This window comes from Budorcas taxicolor, chromosome 4, assembly GCF_023091745.1.
Source record: "Budorcas taxicolor isolate Tak-1 chromosome 4, Takin1.1, whole genome shotgun sequence".
Classification (NCBI taxonomy): domain Eukaryota; kingdom Metazoa; phylum Chordata; class Mammalia; order Artiodactyla; family Bovidae; genus Budorcas; species Budorcas taxicolor.
In genome coordinates, this window is record NC_068913.1 from 51673133 (window position 1) to 51692383 (window position 19251).

Below are 19251 nucleotides of genomic sequence, written 5' to 3' on the forward strand. Positions count from 1 at the left end.
GGAGAGGGTGGCAGCATTGAGGAATTCATCTGGAGAGTGTGACAACCAGCCTCCCTCTTCTTGCCTGGTGTTTAGCACTCAATCCATTACTCCATACTTGACACTGATTTGCCAAAACCTCAAGTAACTTGGGAAGTTCCCCTGGTCATTGGCTTCTCTCTGGTAGCTCCTCTTCAGTCTCCTCCAGGGCCTGCTTCCCTGCCCATCCTTCCAATGTTGGGAGTTCTCTAGGGCTCCATCCTCAGCCCTCTTCTCACTCTCTACACTCCCCACTGCTCCAGGTTGTCTCAATCTGAGCGCTAGTGTCAAAAGCGCTGGATAATTCTTTTTTGAGTGAGCCATGGGAGCTGGGGTGGGGAGGGTTGTCCTGCACATTGTGGGTAATTTAGTAGTGTCTTTGGTCTCCTCCCACTAGATGCCAGGGGCGGCTTGCCCTCTATCCCATTGTAATAGTCAAAAATGTCTCTAGATATTGCCAACTGTCCCCTGGGAGACAGAATCACCATGAGTGGAAAACCACTCTTCTACTGTGCTTTCTGGGTTAAGTGACCAACTAAATGCCAATGGCTTCCAAATCCAGACCCCTGGGCCTGCTGGGCTTCCCAGATGGCCCTAGTAATAAAGAACCTGCCTGCCTGCAGGAGACATAAGAGACGTGGGTTTGATCCCTGGATCAGGAAGATCTTCTGGAGTGGGAAATCGCAACCCACTGCAGTATTCTTGCCTGGAGAACCCCATGGACAGAGGAGCCTGGCAGGCTATAGTCCATAGGGTCGTATAGAGTCGGACATGCCTGAAGTGACTTAGCAGGCACACATGCAAGCCTGCTGGTCTCTGGAAATGTTTATCCAATTGTCCCCTGGGTATTTCTATCTGTATATCCCACAGTCATCACAAAATCAGCCAATCCTAAACTGAATTCATCTTCTGTCACTCAGGACTGAACTTCCAGTGATCCAAACCACTCAGAGGAAGTGGTCTTCCTCCAAGTCTGTCCTTTTCTCTAGTTCCCAACTCTTCCATCCTCTGCATTGCTACTACCAAGGTGTTTACTCAGACAGTAGCTCTTGTCTAGATTGTGACAGCATCTTCCTCATCCCCCTGCCCTCTGCCTTGCCCTGCCACTCTCCACAGTGACCTGGGGGAGCTTCCTAAGACTTCTACCTGATGACACTCTCCCTAGCTTTACATTTATGGTTGGCTCCAAAACTTTGGAATTAATAATAAAGCCTTAAAAGGATTTTCAAGGCCCCAAGTGATGCCTCATACTTGAATCCCCAAATCACACTCATTTCCTCTTGCCCCGCATCTGTCTCTCATCCAGAATGCTCTCTCCCACATTCACCTGCCTCACTCTTCCTCATCCTTGAAAAGCAGATCAGGTGAAAAGACTATATAAACTTTGAAAACAAGGTGTTTTTTTTTTTTTAAATTAACTTATTATTTTAATTGGAGGCTAATTACTTTACAATATTGTAGTGGTTTTTTGCCATACATTGACATGAATCAGCCATGGGTGTACATGTGTTCCCCATCCTGAACGCCCCTCCCACCTCCCTCCCCATCCCATCCTTCAGGGTCATCCTCGTGCACCAGCCCTGAGTATCCTGTCACATGCATCGAACCTGGACTGGTCATCTATTTCACATATGATAATATACATGTTTCAATGCTATTCTCTCAAATCATCCCACCCTCACCTTTTGTTTTTTAAATAGTTGCTTTTTATATTGAGTCCATACTACAGATTCTAACCTTACACAGACATAAACCATAAACCCAGTTAACGTTGTTCTTAACGACCCTAAACTTCCAGACACCAACGTGTAGGTCTGTGCTATTGTCAGGTGATGGGTGAGGTGATGGGTCTCACTGCAGATGTGGCCACCAGGCATGTTCCTGAGTCCTCAGCCCAAGAGCAAAGGCATAGTGTCTAGTCCCACAGTGTCTAGGGTCTAGACTAATCCCCATAGTGTCTAGTCCCACAGGCTCTCTACTGGCTGCCAAATGGCCATGAATGACTGATGTAATTTCTTCAGGAAGAGACCCCTTTTTACACTTTTAATTTGGAGTTAGCAGGTGGTAATTTTGATAAACTCAGCTATGGCCACAGGACTGGAAAAGGTCAGTTTTCATTCCTGTTCCAAAGAAAGGCAATGTCAAAGAATGTTCAAACTACTTGCTGTACAATTGCACTCATTTCACATGTTAGCAAGATTACACTCAAAATCCTTCAAGCTAGTCTTCAGTAGTAAGTGAACTCAGAACTTCAAGATGTACATGCTGGATTTAGAAAAGAGAGAGGAACCAGAGATCAAATTGCATCATAGAAAAAGCAAGACAACTCCAGAAAAACATCTGCTTCATGCTGCTAAGTTGCTTCAGTCGTGTCCGACTCTGTGCAACCCCATAGACGGTAGCCCACCAGGCTCCCCCGTCCCTGGGATTCTCCAGGCAAGAACACTGGCATGGGTTGCCATTGCCTTCTCCAATGCATGAAAGTGAAAAGTGAAAGTGAAGTTGCTCAGTCATGTCTGACCCTCAGCGACCCCATGGACTGCAGCCTTCCAGGCTCCTCCATCCATGGGATTTTCCAGGCAAGAGTACTGGAGTGGGGTGCCATTGCCTTCTCCGTCTGCTTCATTGACTATGCTAAAACTTTGACTGTGTGGATCACAACAAACTGGAAAATTCTTAAAGAGATGGGAATATCAGACCACTGTACCTGTCTCCTGAGAAGCCTGTATGCAGAACAAGAAGCAACAGTTAGAACTGGACATGGAACAACGGACTGGTTCAAAATTGGGAAAGGAGTATGTCAAGGCTATATATCGTCATCCTGCTTATTTAACTTATATGTAGAGTACATCAATCCCAAAGAAAGGCAATGCCAAAGAATGCTCAAACTACTGTACAGTTGCACTCATCTCACACACTAGTAAAGTAATGCTCAAAATTCTCCAAGCCAGGCTTCAGCAATACGTGAACCGTGAACTTCCTGATGTTCAAGCTGGTTTTAGCAAAGGCAGAGGAACCAGAGATCAAATTGCCAACATCTGCTGGATCACCAAAAAAGCAATAGAGTTCCAGAGAAACATCTATTTCTGCTTTATTGACTATGCCAAAGCCTTTGACTATGTGGATCATGATACACTGTGGAAAATTCTGAGAGATGGGAATACCAGATCACCTGACCTGCCTCTTGAGAAATCTGTATGCAGGTCAGGAAGCAACAGTTAGAACTGGACATGGAACAACAGCCTGGTTCCAAATAGGAAAAGGAGTACGTCAAGGCTGTATATTGTCACCCTGCTTATTTAACTTCTATGCAGAGTACATCATGAGAAACGCTGGGCTGGAAGAAACACAAGCTGGAATCAAGATTGCAGGGAGAAACATCAATCACCTCAGATATGCAGATGACACCACCCTTATGGCAGAAAGTGAAGAGGAACTAAAAAGCCTCTTGATGAAAGTGAAAGAGGAGAGCAAAAAAGTTGGGTTAAAGCTCAACATTCAGAAAACGAAGATCATGGCATCCGGTCCCATCACTCCATGGGAAATAGATGGGGAAACTGTCAAGACTTTATTTTTTGGGGCTCCAAAATCACTGCAGATGGTGACTGCAGCGATGAAATTAAAAGACGCTTACTCCTTGGAAGAAAAGTTATGATCAACCTAGATAGTATATTCAAAAGCAGAGACATTACTTTGCCGACTAAGGTCCGTCTAGTCAAGGCTATGGTTTTTCCAGTAGTCATGTATGGATGTGAGAATTGGACTGTGAAGAAGGCTGAGCGCCGAAGAATTAATGCTTTTAACTGTGGTGTTGGAGAAGACTCTTGAGAGTCCCTTGGACTGCAAGGAGATCCAACCAGTCCATTCTGAAGGAGATCAGCCCTGGGATTTCTTTGGAAGGAATGATGCTAAAGCTGAAACTCCAGTAGTTTGGCCACCTCATGTGAAGAGTTGACTCATTGGAAAAGACTTTGATTCTGGGAGGGATTGGGGGCAGAAGGAGAAGGGGACGACAGAGGATGAGATGGCTGGATGGCCTCACGGACTCGATGGACATGAGTCTGAGTTAACTCCGGGAGTTGGTGATGGACAGGGAAGCCTGGCGTGCTGAGATTCATGGGATCGCAAAGAGTCGGACATGACTGAGCGACTGAAGTGAACTGAACTGACAGTACATCATGTGAAATGGTGGACTGGGATGAATCACAAGCTGGAATCAAGATTGCTAGAAGAAATATCAACAACCTCAGATATGCAGATGGGTAACAAAAGAGCCCCTCGATGAAGGTGAAAGAGGAGAGTAAAAAAAGCTGGCTTAAAACTCAACATTCAAAAAACTAAGATCGTGGCATCTGATCCCATCACTTCATGGCAAATAGATGAGGAAAAAGTGGAAATAGTGACAGATTTGTTTTCTTGGGCTCCAAAATCTCTGCGGACAGTGTCTGCAGCCACATAATTAAAAGATGCTTGCTCCTTGCAAGAGAAGCTATGACAAACCTATTAGCATATTTAAAGGCAGAGACATCACTTTGCCAACAAAGGTCCATATAGTCAAAGCTATGGTTTTTCCAGTAGTCGTGTTTGTGAGATATGAGAGACCATAAAGACAGCTGAGGACTGACAAATTGATGCTTTTGAACTGTGGTGTTGGAGAAGACTCTTAAGAGTCCCTCGGACTGCAAGGAGATCAAACCAGTCAATCCTAAAGGAAATCAACCCTAAATATTCATTGGAAGGATTGATGCTATGAAGCTGAAGCTCCAATACTTTGGGCACCTGATATGAAGAGCCGAATTTTTAGAAAAGACCCTGTCTGGGAAAGATTGAGGGCAAGAGGAGAAGGGGGCTACAGAGGTTGAGATGGTTGGATGGCATCACTGACTCAATGGACATATATTTGAGCAAACTCCAATGAAGGACAGGGAAGCCTGATGTGCTGCAATCCATAGGGTCGCAAAGAGTTGGACATGAGGTGGCGACTGAACAGCAACAAAAACAGTTTGATAAAGGGACAGGGTTATGTGGGGTACAGCAAGTGCAGTGATCCAGCTTTCTTGATCTTGTGTTTGAGTTTGTCCTCCAGTGTTGGTTATCTGCTGAATACTCAACTTAGCAGAACACTTTCCTTTTCACCCCACCACCCCACCCCCCTTAAAACGCGGATACCCTTCAGGATGCTAGTGGCACCACTGCCACTGCATTTCCTGTTGGCAGCAGAGAGCAAGTGAAAACAGTAGCGGCCGCCGGCAGCGGCCCAGGCAGAAACAGCTCTCACACGATTCACGGAAGCTTTCCCGTGGCCGATCCCGGCTCCCAGGCCTTGCGCATCCTGATCCCAACAGCTGGAAAGGCCCCCGCCGTGACCAACAGCAACTTGGCCAAGATCCCCCTCCGGCACAGTTGGAGAAAGCCCCGCTGAGTGCCTGGGCTGCTCAGCGCCCCCTTGGGCGCGGGCTGGCGCTCTGGGGACTGCGGCCGCGGCAGAAGGCGATGCCTGGGCTAGCTCCCCTCCGCGTGGCCCGAGGGTCCCTGGACGCTTGGCTGCTGGGCGGCCTCTGGGTCTGCGCGCTGGGCTGCCTCTGCGGCGTGGGGACAGCGGCGCCGGGGGCCGGGGCGGGGGCTGGGGGATCTCTGGGGGCTCAGCGCCCTTGCCAGGCGCCGCAGCAGTGGGAGGGACGCCAGGTGCTGTACCGGCAGAGCACCGGGCGCTACAGTCGCGCCCTGCTGTCTTACGACGGGCTCAACCAGCGCGTGCGGGTGCTGGACGAGAGGAAGGCGCTGATCCCCTGCAAGAGGTACGCGGGGCGCGGAGAGCGAGGCCAGGGCGGCCCGGGGAGGGCGAGGTCGAGGGAGCTGCGCCGGAGTGCGGGGTTTCCAGCAGCTCGCGTCGCCTTCCTCCCATCAAAGATAAACTTCGCGGAGAGGATCTCTTGGGAACAGCAGAGTTGGGGGCTGGGTGTCGGGCTGGCACACTGGGGGCGGCCTGCTGGCGGGCACTCAGTGAGACCTCGCAAGGCAGTGGCCGGTGAAGAAAGGTGGCGCCCCCAGGCCCTGGTTCGCCCACATTCAAAGGCTGCTGAGTCAGCCTCCTGACTCCTGGTGCCCCCTTCAGCCTAGGGCGTGTCTTCTGCACTATCTCAGCTTTTTCAGGAGACATCTGTGAGGGAGACACGACGAATACATATTTTATAAGTTTTTTTTTTTTTCCTTTTTAAAGGAATATGACAACTCAACCAAAAGTGTGCGGGATCAGTTAAAAGAACTGTCACAACCGTTGAAATTTTAGTCTACTCCCTTAAAATTTCTTTTAAGCAAGTTTTACATTCGGTGATCAAAAAGCCTGTATGTCTGTATCTTCTTTTTTACAGAACATGATCTCTTACCTGTTGTTATTTGCCATTTTAATAGTTGGCCCCTACCTATTTTTAATGGCTGCACAATATTCCACAGAGAGGTTATGCTACAATGCTTTTTAACCACTGGCGGGATTATTTACCTTTCTGCATCTGTTATTGCAAAGGACACCCTCTTTCCTGAGACTGCAGTTTGTTCTGACCCCATTATAACTTGATTTCTATTTTGGGATCACCACCTGTCAGTTCCTTCTGCCTCATTCCTGTTTCTCTCTGTGTGTTCCTTCAAGGGTTATGCTGGCCTCTCATATGGAGCTGGCATAATTAGGAGGTGCCATGTGAATGTCCACAGTTTAAGGCTCCAGTGGGCAGTAAAATGCGGAGAAAATTTGATATCATTTCACCTAAAGGTGTTTGTTGAAGTATTAGGCATCTTGAAGACAGTATGCAAATGCAAGAATTGTTCAAAGCAATATATTTGAGAATGCAAAATAGTACATGATTGTAAACTATGAGTGTTGAGGAGGCCTGGAGTAGCCGAGTCATCATGGGGTATTGGGAGTATCTTTTCTCTTTCAAGAAGATGAATGTGTTCTGTTAAGTCTCGAAGAACTTTGTATTAATAATAGCAAAATCCAGCATTTGAGTACCTGTTATGTACCAGGCATGGTCCTGAAAATGTTCCACATACCATATTATTTAGTTTAAAAATCACAACTACTGGACAATGCAGGTTTTATGATCTCCATTTTACAAGCAGAGAAATCTGGGGTCAAGGGAGACTGAATAACTTTCTCAGATCTAGAACTAGGACTGGAGAAAGCTGAGTGGATTCTGACATCTATGATATACTGGGCTCTTGTTTGTTTACTTATTCATTCAGTCTGCATTTTTTGTGTGTCAGTCATTTTGTATAATCAGAGTTGGTCTTGGGTTTCAGGGAGGTCACGGTCTGGGGGTGGAATCATATAAGGAAGAATTCCCATATAGTGGGGTAAGGGATGAGCTGGACTTGAGAGCACCCCAGACAAGCACCTAAACTGGAGGTGCTTCCTGGAGGAGGTGGAACAGGAGTGAGCCCCCAAATCCCTGGACGGGGTGACCATTAGGGGGAAGTGGGTGTGGAGGGAAGACTGATCCAGGAGGATCCATCCAGGTGTATTCTGGGACATCCTGCCACAGGCAAGGCTGAGAATATTCCAAGAACTGCAGGCCAATCACTGTTAGACTGAAGTGTGGAGTATGGAGGGAGGTTGGGGATCCAGGGAAGGATATTTAAACAGTGGAATGCCATGGCTGGGTTTTTTAAAGAGCACTGGATGAATGATTGAGAATAAACAAGAACAAGAGAAGAAGCTGAAACATGACCTAGGAGATGTTTGTAGAGAGATCCAGGTGGAAGATGGGGTGCGGCAATGTGATGGTGAGAAGTGGACACTTTTGAGAAATTTTAAGGATACTGAAGAGTCTTATTGAAGGAGGTGCAGAGGATCAGATGGTATGCTGCAGGGTGGTGGTGGGGGAAGTCAGTCCTGGCTTGTGAAAGCTAATGGTACTGACGGCATTGAGTAGATGGTGATGCTGTTTGCTGAGACGGGATTTGGCTTCTGCACTTCTGAAGAATGCACACTGCTCTTTGTGTGCATTGTCCTGAAGCCCTGTATAGTGGTGGCTTACAGATGAGTCCATGTCAAAGATGGACTAGGATTGAGACAGACCTGGGACCTGGGACCCTATGCTGCAGTGCTCACACATGGACATACTTCTCCTCCAGCAACAAAATACAAAGAAACTATATGGGGCTAAAAATAACCGTGTGCATGCACAATTAGGGTGAATTCTGGATAAAGGATACAAAGAGACCCCAAAATCCAATTGCCACATTTGAAAGAGCCTGGAGCGAAAGCAGCTGATTGTGTGCATTCCCCTGTACAAAACACCACTGATTAAGGGGTGGACAAACCACCTAAGCCATCCCCCTGCAACCCAACCCCTGGATACACCCCTACCCTCATCCTCTGTAAGGAACAAGTTTGCTCCCCTTGGGGATCTGTTTGTTCTTGTTCCCCTCGCCCCCTCCACTGCAGCAGCGCCTCCTATAAAGCCTTGCCTGAATTTCTTGTCTGGCCTCTGATCAGTTTCTATTGATTAAAGAGGCCAAGAACCCTGATTGGTAACAGGATGGCCCAAAAGCATACTGCTGACACAGTGGAGTGAGGCCAGGAGAAGGAAAGGAGGATAGGGTTCATCCCCCCACCTCCCAGAGGTAAGATTTTCATGATTTAAGGGATTAGGCTTTAGAGTCAGATAAATCTGCCTCTGAATTCCAATTTCTAATGCAGGTCTTTGGGTTACTAGATAGGAATGCTACTAATGCCTAATGTATTGCTTTGCTGTGGGGATGAAATGAGTTCAACTATGTACAGCACATAGTGCAATGTAGAAGGTGTGGCAATTGTCCCTCTGGCCACCACCATCTTCGCCATCCCGGTAAATTTACCATAGCCCAGAGACTCGCTACCAGCCCCATGAGCTCAGAAACTTGACCTTGTGTTACCCTCCAGGGCCCTCTCTTTGGGAGCTGGCTGAGAATAAACAAGCTTAAGTGTGGCACTGTATATCTCAGTGAGTGCTGTAGCTGGCATAGGGGCCAGAATTCTCAAATCTGACTAGGTCATTCTCTCCCTGTAGGCAGAACTATGTAGAGAGCCAAATTCTAATCAGGAGGCTATGAGCGAAGAGTTGGAGCAAATTCATGGAGTCTAATGACTGCCTGCTTTAGGCTGGGCTGTGTGCTCAATGTTGAGCTTTCCATCATACATAAGAGGCCAGCCCAGCGGAATCAGGCTAAGATTAAGCAATGCATCATTTTCACTAGAGAAGTTAGAAGCATAGAAGTCCCTGATCCTATGCTATCCCAATACTGCTGGTCCAGACCCCCTTCACTCTGCACAAAGCCTGGGCAGGTATTGCTCAGGTTGTCTTAGCAACCTTTCTTCTTCTGTAACTCCATGATCAATTAGTAGAATCTTCAGATGTGTATATTATAGCCTCACTGAGGTCACAGCCAAATCTTGCTGGCCTCAAAGCTTTTTGTCCCCATGTGGTGATTTCTTTCTTTACTTTTTAAATTGAAGTATAGTTGATTTCCAATGTACGGGTTTCTGGGTACAGAAAGGTGATTCAGTTTTACATATATATTCATGTCCTTTTTCACATTCTCTCCCATTATGGTTTATTACCAGATATTGAGTTTTGTTCCCTGTGTCCATGTGGTGATTTCTCATTTCTTCACACTTGCCCTGATCCGTCAAGTGTTAATCTCACAGTTTAGCTTTTAGAAAGCAATTTTACTCCTTTTCTTCTCAATTTCTTGGCAAGGTTTTATCTTATAGTCCCATCTCTGGCCCTAAGTCAGATGCAGAAAAAAATGGTTAGTGCACAGATGCATTTTTAAGCTTGTAAATGTAGATTTGTTGGAACAAACTCTGAAACTTTTTCAGGTACTAGCAGTCTGGCCAAGAAACCAGATACGATTTGAAGAAAATATGGATGGGTTGTCTCTTCATATTTATTAGTAAGTTGAGAAGTAAGTTTTAGAATTGGATCAACTTCTTAAGATTTTTATTTTGCATTCAGATAGTTATGGAAAATCCCACTGATAGTTACTGTGGAATGACTAGGATTTTCCAGGCTTTCTTCTCCCTGAGATGACGGAAAAGATTAAATAACTTTACAAGCTTCAGATAAGACAAGCCTTAGCAGAGAATGGGAAATATTAGTAACTGATACTATTTTGTTTTCTGTTCCCAACTGTTTTTTCCGGTAAACTCACAAGTATTACATGTGGAAGACTGAAGGAAAGGCAAGATCATTTTGTATTTCAGTAACATAGTGAACTTCATGGGAGAGGCAGTGTAGATACTGAATGAATTTTGTCAGACTACCGGTAACTTACTGTTCCTATTTACAAAATGGTAGGTTGGGAATTGGAATTAATGAAGCCATTGACGCAAAGGGAGCAGAGCGGCGTTGAGAGGATATACCCTGGTAAGTTAGAAATGCATCTTAGAGGACTGTTCAACCACCAGTCCCACATGTTTGAGGATTTCTTTTTTTTTTTTTTTTCACTAAAGGATGAAAAGAAAAGTATATCTTAAATGGAGTGACAAGTATCCACTTTATCTTATACAAATTCTGATTAGTTCCATCTCTGTCTCAGATTTTAAAGAGCATTTTACTTCTTGGAGAACAGAATATTGTTTCTCTTCTCTATTCTTAGAGAAAACCACCTAGTGTAATAGAAAGCATGTGGACATCCATTTAGACAGTCGTGGGATGCCAAACATGGCTTCTAATCCTGGCTTCACCCCCATAAGTTCCTTTCCTTCTTGGAATATCAGTGCTTTTCATCTTTTAATTTGATTTTAATGATATCTACAGTATTGATACTAAATAATATTTAGGGCTTCTTAAAAGCTAGGTACAAATAAAATTATACAATACCATGAGAACACTACTTGTACTTTTATTACATTCGGCTGATTCTTTTTTCTTGCAAGATGCAATAACTTGACATAAATTCTAAATTTATTTTTCAACTTGTCCCTTTGTGTAGATAAATTCAGATACATCTCTTTCTTCTTTCACTTTTCCACCAAAGCCTGTGTTCATGGGTAGAGATGATGGGCTGCCTTTCTATACTTTGGCTCCAAACTCAGAAGGCTGTCCTCTCCGTGGAGCCTCCTTGTATACTGTGGGATTGAATGGGACTGCTTACAGGAGTGTCCTTCCAAGGATCTGCTGTTGAAGATTCATTCCAGAGGAAGTTATCACATGGGGCAGCTTCAACAATTATATATGTTTGAGGATCAGGATAAGGGTTTTTTTTCTCCAAATGCACAATTTTATTTTGAAATTACTTCACACTTACAGAAAAAGTTAGTCCATAGCCATTTCTTCCCCTGAGTGTCTTGAGAGTGAGTTGTCAGCTTGTTGCCCCCATGGGCCCCCAGTATTTCAGTGTATATTTCCTACAAACAGGGACATTGTCTTGGGACACAACCATGGAAACAAGGAAATCAGCATGTGTTCCTTGCTACCATCTGAAATTCAGGTCTTACTCAGATTTTGTCATTTGTGTTTTTGATGTTCTTGTAGCAGGAAGGACCCAGTTTATATTTAAGCATTGCTTTTAGGTGTGTCTTTTTAGTCTCTTTTTGTCAGTAACAGTTCCTAAGCCTTTCTTGCACTTTTGAAGATGACACACCAATTATTTAGTAGAATGTTCCTTGATCTGATGCTTCCTCATAATTAGATTCAAGTTATTCACCTAGGGTAGAAATGGCACATCTGGATGTTTACTTTGATAACTTGATGACTGATGTCTGCAATATTTCTTAAGTGTGAAATGATACTTTTATATTTTATAATCCATAAGTATTTTATAGGGAGCTATTTTAGGGCCATGTACATATTCTGTTCTTCATTAAAGTGTCAAGTTATTCTTTTATTTTTATCAGCATGAATATACGGATGCTCACTGAATTCCATTTGCTATCACTATTTATTTGATGTTCAGATTTGGCCAGTGGGAAGCCCTTCAAGTTGGCTTCTATGTTCTTTTGACATATCTCTCTTCTTTGAACATATCCTTGATTTCTGCCAAGATATTTCAAGATCATCTGTACTTTCCTTGCTGGATTATTGGAATAAGTCATTTCTCAGGAAGCTCTGGTTATTTTTCCTAGAGAATAATATTTGGAAGCAAGGTCCCTGCTCTAGTTGTGCTCATGGCTATTGGGTGGCACTTTCCAGGCACCCTCACTAGACAAAGCAAAAAGATACAGGTTTGAATACATACACACACACACACTCACTCATTCACACATATATATACATATTTACATCCACATTTATTTCTAAGCTTCCGATTTTAATACACAGAGATATTTATACTAGTATCTCTAATTCTGATCTATCACCACGGATCATTCTAGATTTCTCCTGTTCATTTTTTGTAACTCCCTTTTCAGACCATGAGAAAACTGGCTTCCTTGGGCTTCCCTGGTGGCTCAGACGGTAAAGCGTCTGCCTGCAGTGCAGGAGACCCAGGTTCGTTCCCTGGGTTGGGAAGATCCCCTGGAGAAGGAAATGGCAACCCACTCCAGTACACTAGCCTGGAAAATTCCATGGACTGAGGAGACTGGTGGGTTACAGTCCATGGGGTCGCAAAGAGTCGGACAATGACTGAGAGACTTCACTTCACTTATTCACTTGCAGTAGGTATCAGGCATAGGTATGCTATCCGCTCCCTACTTGGATGTCTTACTGTTGGGCTCTCCAGGCCAGGCCATGCAGAGACCTACCTTGCTTGACCTTGCCTAATGGCTCTAGACTAAATTGTTTAATGAGGGGAAGGGAAGGTCAGGTTACATTTTTTCGTATGTTTTTCTTTGGGATCTCTTGGGGCTAACATCGTTGTAAATCCTCAGAATGTGTCTGTGTGCTGGGGGAAGTAAATTAGTATGAAATATTCAACAAATTTATTTGATCCTGAGCCCTGTTTTGCACGGGTTGGGCTTTCATTTGAGGAACTCCTTTCAGAATTTCAGGAGAATTACTCTTTTGCCCTTACTCCCTCCTCCTTGATCTCTGAAGGCTGGAGCCAGTATTTTCTTTCATTAGCTCAGGAAGTCTGACTGCTTGTGGCATTTTGATCCTCGAAAAATAAACCATGCTGGATTTGTAATACTGAGTTTTTCTTCACGAAAGAGATTTTCTTGGAAGCACGTAAAGTTTGCTTTAAGAATCTTAATTTTGTGGGTCTATTGACCCTGAATTTCAGAGGATTGACGCTGGGATGTGGAAAAAGTGGGATGCAAGGATGAGGAAAAATAAATTCCAAGGAAGATAAGCCCAGGAGATTAAAGGCACTGGTGGAATAGGAGACTAATTTATAAATAGAAGCCAGAGGTGGTCGCCATACTGCTTTGGAAATATCTTTATTTCTCTCCATTAACCTTGAACTGTTTCTTCCTGATTCTGACCTCAAAGATGGTGGTCAAGGGCAAAGTGCCCAAAGATCTGAAAATATTCCACCAATTAGTGGTTTGTTTTTCCTGGAATAAATGTGATAGGCTTATATTTCCCCAATTCCAGTAAAAAATCTTCTATTTTCCCCCTTTATAATTTATTTTATTTTACCCAGCTTTCAAGAAAAAAAAAATCTTCTCTTGATCTTCTTACTAACTGAAACTGCATTCTCTCCATCTATTTAAAGCAAATCTCATGCCGATTCCCGTTTTTGTCCTCCCATGTTCTCTTGGACTCTCTCCAAGCAAACTTTCTCCATCACAGCTCTACTGCAACGGCTCTGGTCAAGGAACGTATGCTCCACATTACTAATCAAGTGATCTTTTATCTGTTTTCATTTTACTGTTTGTCATCTCCTCCATCTTGATGTATTTTCTTCTATGGTTTTCAGGACATCACGCTCTTCTAGTTCCCCTCCTTTTACCTCATTTTCTTACCTTCTCTTTCTCTTTACTGTCACACATCTTTACTGTCAGGTTGGTCCAAACCTTCATCATTCTTGCCTGGGTTTTTTGCAACAGCCACCTAACAGGTCCCTACTTCTGCCCTTGCTCTCTTTGGTCTATTCTCAACCTTGCAGCCTGAGTGATTTGCTAAAATTGTTATGTTGCTTGTCTGCTCAAAACCCTCCCGTGTGTTTCTATGTCTCAGAGTAAAGGTTTTGCAAGGATTTGACCATGCTGTGGGATCTGCTCCCCCAGCCCCTCCACACCTTGTCTTGACTTCTTCACTCTACCATCCATCCATTATCACCTCATCACCAGCTCACTCACTCAGCCCACAGCCTCTGCATGCTCACTCCTTTGGCACTTGGGTGGTTGATTCCTCTGCCTGAAAGCCTTTTCCCTGAAAAGCTGTATGACCCACTTGCAAATTAGATTGTCCTTTCTCTCCATGACATATACTCTACCTCACTGCCTTTTATCTTCAAGATATTTACCTATTATTTCATATTTTTATTAACATACTATTTTAATATTTTATTAATATGCTATTTAATTTAATTTAAATTTTAAAGTCTGTTCCCTCATTTCCTCTGCCACCCAAAGTAAAGCTCCATTAGGTCCAGGATTTTCCCCTGGTTGTTGCTGTATTTCTAGCACCATAGAATAGCCCTGACTAAATTTTTCTGAATGAGAGAATGAATGACAATGATAACTTATATTCATTGCAAAAGGATATCTAAATATAGATGTGCAAAGAGTAAAAATTATCCATAACTACCAAGCCAACATGACTACTGTAACATCTTCTAAATATCCTAGGAGACTTTTAGATGCACAATTTACATACTGTAGCACACACCGTTTGGTAATAGGCTGTTTTTCATTTAACAGTATTGTGCAAGCTCATCCATACTGACTAGTCTGCTTGTATCATCTTTGAACTCCTGGCTTTTCCCATTCAGGTCTTAGCCCAGAGGGGCCTTATGTGACTGTCCAATAAAGCCCTCTCCACTACCCACTCTCCATCACATCTCATTCTGTTTTACTCAGGACACTATTACTGAGTGACATTGTCTTGAGTCTCTCTTCCCAGGAGTGAGAGGAGAAATTGATCAGTCTGGTATAGTACCGAAACTCCAGCACCTAGAAGTGCTTGGCACATAGTATATTTCAATGATGTTTACTGAATGAATAAATACCATTTTTATGACTTTTGGATTACTAGTATGATACATGTTCGTGGTGGAAAATCTAGGTAACCAAGAATAGCAAAATAGAGTAAAGAGAATCATGTTGTCTAGAATTAACAACCCTTATATATGCTCTTCTAGATTTTCCAATTTCTATTTCTGTATATACAATTCTAAAATTAAATTAGAAACATGCTATGTGATTTTTAAAAATTTAACAAAACACTGCATATTTTCATGCCATTATGTAATCTTTGTGGCTTCCCTGGTGGCTCAGATGGTAAAGCATCTGCCTGCAATGAGGGAGACCCGGGTTTGATTCTTGGGTTGGGAAGATCCCCTGGAGAAGGAAATGGCAATCCACTCCAGCACTCTTGCCTGGAAAATCCCATGGACGGAGGAGCCTGATAGGCTACAGTCCATGGGGTCGCAAAGAGTCAGACACGACTGAGCGACTTCACTTTTACTTTCATGTAATCTTTAACAGAATCATTTTTAATGACTGCATGGTATTCTGGCTAATGGATGGGACACAGTTTCTATAAGCAATCCTTAATAGGGGACAGTTAGATTTCTTTCTCCTTTATGTTTCACTACTATAAATAACTACATGCGTAACCTTGTATTTGTGTGCAATTTACTTTAAAAATATTTTACACAGATTCCTGGATAAGAAAATGGTTGAAAAGGGATTACACATTTATGAAATTTTGACCACTTTGCTTTTCAGGAAGGTAATGTTCCAGCTGATATTTCAACTGGCAAAATATGAATGTTCTTATTTACCCCACTCACACCTATAAGGAGCCTCATTAATTTTTAGCAATTTCAAATATGATAAACAAGAAACTGAAAGGCAGAATGACATACTGCAGTGATGTCACACTCTCTTGTCACGAGTCTCACTCTAAAGTGAATGCCTCTAATTTGCCACAGTTACGTCTCCTACAGGCTGCTGGTTTAACAAAGACACACTATCATTTTCAGTAAATATTTTTCTGACCTATTTTATAAAGAATTTATTCGAATCAGGATGAGTCTTAAAATTCCCCAGCCTAGTGATTTATACTAATGGATTGTCTAACATTTAACCATCTTTGCATTCCTGAAATAAGTTCTATTATTATGTATTATTTTTTAATAGTCTGCTTGATTTGTTAATATTTAATATTTGTTTTTAATCCATAACCACAATTTAATTTGATCTAGCTTATATTTTTGTGTTTTCTATATTTTTATGTCAGAGTTTCATAGAATTGGCAATCTTTCTGTAATTCTCTATGCTCAATAGCCTTGAGATTAGAAAAAACTGATTCATGAAATCATGTGGATCCAACTTTTTTTGAAGAAGTAACTTGCCGGGGGCCAGCGTGAGGAACTCCGCCCATGGCAAAGGTCATGAGGAAGGAGGCTTGGCATACGCAAAGGCGTGATCAAGCCTCAGGAAACCCCCTGTTCCCGAGCATCTACCCCAAAACCAGAGTCTGTTTTATGCTCTCACCTACACCTCTGACTTTACGGGGGGCTCTCCCCCATAACTGTTTCTCTCGGAGAAGGAGTAAACGTGCAGCTCCAAGGCAATAAAAATTCCTGGGCGTGACAGGAGTGTTTCAGCTTACAGACTCCTCTGAAGGAGTATTTTGAGAGTCTTAATTAGCATAGGGCTTTTTCTTCTTGTTGAGTCAATGACTACCACCAGGTGTCCGTATCCTTAGGCACCTGGGAATATATTAATCAATGTATTTGGAATATAGAAAAGGAAATACAGTAGTTTTTAAGGTTAGCAATACTAGACTTTTTGAGTTAGTGAATTTTCTCTTTTGTAATAGATCACTGTACCTTGTTACAAATCACTGTGTCCTTGCTATGTAAAAATGTAACTTTATCACTATCTTAAGACTAAATAGATCTTAAGGGGAACATTGGTGAAAGGATTTTCATTTGTTGGGCTGATGTTTGCTGCTAAATCTCCATATTCCCTGCCCTTATACTGAATATAACTAGCATACAGGAGAAATAAGCATTAACCTTTAAGCATATAGAAGAAATAAGTATTAACCTTTAAGTTAATCATGTTAACCTTGGGTTAAATAAATTTCTTTCTTGATTGTAGCTTACTACACCCTCATCCTATAGGAATGTAACTTTATTTGGAGGGTGGTGCCTGGTTTAAGAAAAAACACCCTTGGAAAAAATAAGTTTTTTGGTTATCAGAAAGAAAGGATCATAAAATGTCAGCAGGTCTTATGGCCAGAAGATGATGTAATATCCCTAAGACCTTTTTTTATATATTTATGTGAAGCACCTGATTTTGATAAAGGTCAAGACTGCTGACCACTGCGTGACTCTGTATTCATCCCTATATGTAACAAAAGGTATATATATAAGCAAACCCAAAAATAAAAAAATCAGATCAGTTTCCGGAAAGACTGATTTCCCTATGTCGCTTCTTTCTTGCTCCCCGTTTTTCTGGCTGAATTCCCATCTGGAGCATGGATGCTATTCTACGTAAACCAAGTGATTCAGCCTCTTTTTCTCCACTAATTTTCCTACTACACTATCCGTTTCCTAATCTCTCTATATCTCTGTAATTAAATATGTATTTTTCCAAGGACGCCGACGCCGTCCCCACCTTTGAATCACCCTGGATCCACCGGGGCTGGACCCCGGCAGTAACTCTTTGATCTCTTTTTAAGATCAAAGATCTAAGATCTTACTAGGCTATTATAAGGATTTTTCCTCTAGTTGTTGACCAGCTTACCTTTCTGCTTAAGTTTGAGTCAGTTTTGGTTGTTTATATTTTCCTAGAAAATCTTTTACTTAATAAACATTGTATTTATAATCATAACAAGTTTGTGCACGGTAGTCTCTTAACTCTTAAAAAAAACTTCACCTTATCTATCAATGTCCCCTTGTCTTTTATTTTTTTAATTTAAATTTATTTATTTTAACTGGAGGCCCTTTTCTTCTCAATATTCTATATTTAAATTTTTTTCTCTAAATTACATTTTAACAATAAGCTAATGGATTTGTGTGATGGTTTTATGGTTTATTATTCATTTATATTTTACATTCAATATCTTTTTTGTTAAGAATAATTTTTGTGAATTAAATTTCAGTGTTTACCCATATTTTGAAAAGTTTTGAAGCAGGGTTATAGTGGAGCATACACTCCACTACAGGTAAAAGGGCATGTCATGACCAGTACATCCCCCAGATTCCTTTCATCCATGAGCTACTCACAGCTCTTCTCTCATCAAACACTCTTTACAGTGCTTCTCCTGCTCCTGACCCTCTGGTTTGGAGAATTCCTCCTAATATGGGCATTGGAAGTCCCCCCCGCCCCCACCAATAGTTTCCTTCTGAAGCAGTACCTCTTAAACCGAGAGGCACTCTGAAGAATCAGACCCCTAACAGGGTGACTGCGTTGCCCTCAGACCTTCCAAAGAAAAGAGGAACTCTTGGGACAGATGGCTCCCAAACAGAAACAGCAGCTGCCCCTGGACAAAAAGGCTGCTGTTCCTTGGATGACCCCTGTCCTTTCATAGCAGGGTGTTTTGTTGGCGAAAGTTAGGTCTACTGGGAAAGGTCCAGAGTGTGAATTCTGCCAGTGAGTGAGGACCCTCTTCTGGGTTTGAGTTTTCACTATATCTTCACATGGTGGGCATGGTCAGCTAGCTCTTTGGCATTTCTCTTTTTTTTTTATTCATTGATAAATGTTATAAAATTTGAGGGAGACATATCAATCCTACCAAAGTTATTATTAAAAAGGAAGGCCAGAACTTATTCCAAATATTTTTTCATACCAGGATTATATGATAACAAAATCAAGCAATACATTGTAAGAAAATCATAAATTTCATGAGTATAGATGTAAACATTCTTAATAAACTATTAGCACATTAAATCCAACAGTGTATTTGTGCATGCTCAGTCGCTTCAGTCATGTTCGACTCTTTTTGACCCTATGGACTATTGCCTGCCTGGCTCCTCTGTCCATGGGAGTCTCTAGGTGAGAATAGTGGAGCGCATTATCATGCCCTCCTCCAGGGAATCTTCTGACCCAGGGATTGAACCTGCATCTCCTACATCTTCTGCATTGTAGGCAGATTCTTTATCCACTGAGCCACCTGGGAATCTTTAAAT

The 19251-nt window shown here is 42.6% G+C and overlaps 1 protein-coding gene across 1 annotated transcript in view; it reads left to right on the forward strand.

Annotated features, from left to right (window-relative positions):
- The first annotated feature begins 5265 nt into the window (after window positions 1-5265).
- Window positions 5266-19251, forward strand: part of EPDR1 (ependymin related 1) — a 34659-nt gene continuing 20673 nt past the window's right edge. The window contains exon 1 of the mRNA XM_052638639.1: window positions 5266-5816. Coding sequence (XP_052494599.1) covers window positions 5512-5816 — 305 coding nt within the window. The 5' untranslated portion in view covers window positions 5266-5511. The remainder of the gene's footprint in view (window positions 5817-19251) is intronic.